Source organism: Limulus polyphemus, unplaced genomic scaffold (genome assembly GCF_000517525.1).
Source record: "Limulus polyphemus unplaced genomic scaffold, Limulus_polyphemus-2.1.2 Scaffold8635, whole genome shotgun sequence".
Lineage (NCBI taxonomy): Eukaryota > Metazoa > Arthropoda > Merostomata > Xiphosura > Limulidae > Limulus > Limulus polyphemus.
This window is the reverse complement of record NW_013674245.1, coordinates 7,555-11,190: the sequence shown is the minus strand read 5'-3', so window position 1 is coordinate 11,190 and position 3,636 is coordinate 7,555. Positions and strand designations below refer to the sequence as shown.

The window sequence follows — 3,636 nt, the reverse complement described above, 5'->3', positions numbered from 1 at the left end:
AATATAGAAAAGTGATTTAATTTTAATTTTTGTATTTAGATTATTTATGTTTATAAACTTAACCCAAAAAAAAGAAAGAAAATAAATGTAAATATTATTTTAGGCCAGGTCTGATGTTAATTGTTTGATATTATATTTTTTATTATTATATATATATAATTTTAATTGTACATATTTTTTATTTTGCCTTCCTAGAAAAAAATTATCATCATAATCCTAGTCCTAGTGGTGATTGGAGTTTTAACTCTAATTATTCTTGGCTCCACTGGAAGAATTTAATACTGGACCATGTTGACTTGGAGATGAGTGCAAACCTAAGTGACCTTTAATCTAAGCATTCTGTAATTTTTTTTACACAAGTATAGCATGTACCTAGGACTTCCATGCATGTGTGAGTGAATTTTTCTGAAATCTTTTAGAGATGTAACAAGGCTCAAGTACTCACGTGAGCTGATATGTTCCACATGGAATATGCAAGCGATGTGAACAAAAATTACATTATGGTTAGTCTTTAGTTTTTACACAGACATTTAAAATCAGTATGTGTAAAAAGAGTTTTAATATTTGTAATTGAGTTTGAGTGTAATGTTGTACATATGTAATTTTTAAATCATGGTGATTCTTTATGTTCATTACTGGATTTTCTTACATTACTGCCACTGCATATGAGTGTGAAACTTTTTAACTCTACTAAAACAACTATGAACTTACTTTTAGAAAAATGTGTGCCAAAGAATCAAGCCAATAATTCAGTTAATTTATATTTGTATTGTAGGTTACTAAGAAATTGAATAATGTCTTAAATTCCCTAGTAACCTAAAAGTTGATGCATGTGTGTCTCGTGTGTGTGTGTGAAAATATTGTTACTAATACAAAGTTTATTTTAATATATATACATATATAATATGTTGTATATTTAAAGAATAATTGTTTTTATTTTTATACAACTTTTAATATTGAATTTAATAAAATATTTTGAGGTTTTAGTCAATCAATTTCAATAGCTTATTACAAATTATTGCCTAATTTAAGTCCTAGCAATAACATGTCAATGGTTTGACAAAGTGATGGAAACACCAGATAATTTCATTTTAATAACTTAGAGTTGGCCCTTCATGAGCCAATACTGCATTGACACAATGTGTAATTGATGAATCAAGGTGTTGTGCATCAGCCAGTGATGTTGGTGGTGAAAATCAGCTTAAAGTATTGGCTTCAAGGACTTACCACCATTTAAATATGGTGACTATGATGGCCAAGTTAATTGCTCATACTATTTTTCATGTCCTTTGAACTAATCTTTAACCATTTCAATGGTATGAATTGGTGCAAGGTCTTCTTGAAACAGACCAGTTCCATTTGGGAATAAAGTGTACATCATAGGCTGTACCTGGCCATCAAAAAAAGGATTTAAATAATTATTTGATATCTCTTCACCTTTCAGGTCTATATCATTCCATACCATTACAAGGCCTCCATCATGCTTAATTAATGGCACAAAACACTGGGTTATAAGCTTCTTTAGGTCTTCTTTACACATAAACACATTTTTATTTGATAGTAAGTGTTTAAAATATGATATATCTGACCAAACTACATTGTTCCATTGATCTTTGGTTCAGTTGTTATATTTCTATAAACATTTTACATGGACAATAGATTCATTAGGCAAAAAATGGAGTCTTAATTAAAAATAGGATCACCACAACAAAACAACATGCTTAATCTTCATCATCAGTGATCTGAAATATTTTCATACAACATACATTTGTAGTATATAAATACGTATATGAACCAACAAAAAGTACAAGTTTTAATATAGAAAAAATGTATACAAAATATACAGACAGAAAGAAATAAGTTGAATTCTACAAGAATTTTAAGAATACAATTTAATAAAATGAATGTATCGAATCAAGTAGATCTGAAAGAAACTGGGGTTATTATTTAGCTTGTATGCTCGTTTGAGGTACATAACTTTTTTTTTTACCAGGATGTTGTAGTTTAATGATCACAATATAAGAATTTTGAAGTTATCAGTACATAAATGATGTTAACTAATTTGACCGTGTGTGTATATATATATATATATCTTGTATGCAAATATTTTAGATAGCTGATGATGGAATGCTTAAATTCCAAAACGTTCCAGAGATTAAACATATTATTTTGTTTTACCGTGGTGATAATTATTTTACTTGGGATTTTATATTGGTGTTACTAGAGATATCTGATTGGCAAACATACTGTGGTAACCCACCTTATGCTGATCCTTCAAAGTGTTTAGACAGAAAATTGTTGTTTTATGTAAGCATTATGTTCTGCACACACTTAACGTTGTAGTCTTTTATTTACATCTTTCACTAATTGTATTAATGTTCACCTATTATGATCTTTTACCTTAATTTTTGCCTACTATTTTGTTTCTGATGTTGTTTTAGTTTTTGATATCCATAGAGATATCATTTTTGACAATGTTCCTTGGGATACGATCACAATTTTAGCTGTTCACCTTCCTTAGGATCAATCTAGATGTACACCTACAGGCGTGCCTCTTTGGAGATCTTACAAATCATTTACTTAACATTTTTACTATTTCCCTCTGCAAATATAATAACATACTATTCGTATAAAGACAAACTTAGTGATATAGATAATTTAATGCATAGTTATATTACCATATCACTGCATTTTCCCATCTTAAGAAATTTCAAAACTTGGAGTTCAAAAAAGTGAGGTGTTTTCATTATTTTGTTCAACCCCTGTATGTTTGTCATATTTATTTGATTTTAGTGTTTATATTAAATGATATGGATAATTGATAATGCAGTGGACCCAGTTTTAAAGTTAGTTTATACAACCTTTAATTGCAATTGGAGGGATTGTTTTTACCTTTTTTTTAAATATTGAAGGCTTTTATCGTGTAATACATCAGACAAATGAAAGGATGAGTAATGAATAACATTTTTGAACTTAAATTTTTATAAAGATTGTGTCACAAAACTTTAAACCACCAATGTTTTTTTATCGTTTTTTTAAATGATATAGCCTAAAAATAGGGAGTAACCCCATGATTTTTTCTTTTGGCTGGTAATACATTTTTTCCATTCTTTGAATTTTATGCTTAGGAAATCCTCCATTAATCTTTAATTTCTAGTTCATAATTTTCTTGGTGACTACTCATTTTAAATATGTCAACAAAATAAAAAGTGAATAAATGTTATATTAAGTTTAGATTTTCGTTTACCTTAAATTAATGTAACCAGTATACAGTTGCTCTGTAGTATTGTACTTATTACAGAAGATTGAATGTGTATGTTGAAGGAACATTACTTTAACCTTTTTCTAGCCCATTGTTGTGCTTGAACATTAAGTGATGTCAACCTCTTGGCATGTTATTTAAAGCTCAAGAAAAGGGTATACTTTTCATTTTGCTGAACAGAATACCTGATTAAAACCTAGTCAAAAGTAATTAAAAACCAAAAAAATTATAAATGTAATTTTTTAATCAACACAAAAATTAGTTATCACCAGTATTGGTGAGTCAGGGGCCTGGTATGGCCTAGTGGTTAGGGTGCTTGTTGCTGAACATACTTGTCCTATATGATTGCCGTCTGGGACGGCCACCCAGGTGTC

The 3,636-nt window shown here is 29.0% G+C and overlaps 1 protein-coding gene across 1 annotated transcript in view; it reads left to right on the top strand.

Annotated features, from left to right (window-relative positions):
* The window catches only part of LOC106475473 (syntaxin-like), a 14,776-nt gene extending 13,875 nt beyond the window's left edge, over positions 1-901 (top strand). The window contains exon 6 of the mRNA XM_013936155.2: positions 196-901. Coding sequence (XP_013791609.1) covers positions 196-279 — 84 coding nt within the window. The 3' untranslated portion in view covers positions 280-901. The remainder of the gene's footprint in view (positions 1-195) is intronic.
* Positions 902-3,636: the final 2,735 nt, after the last annotated feature.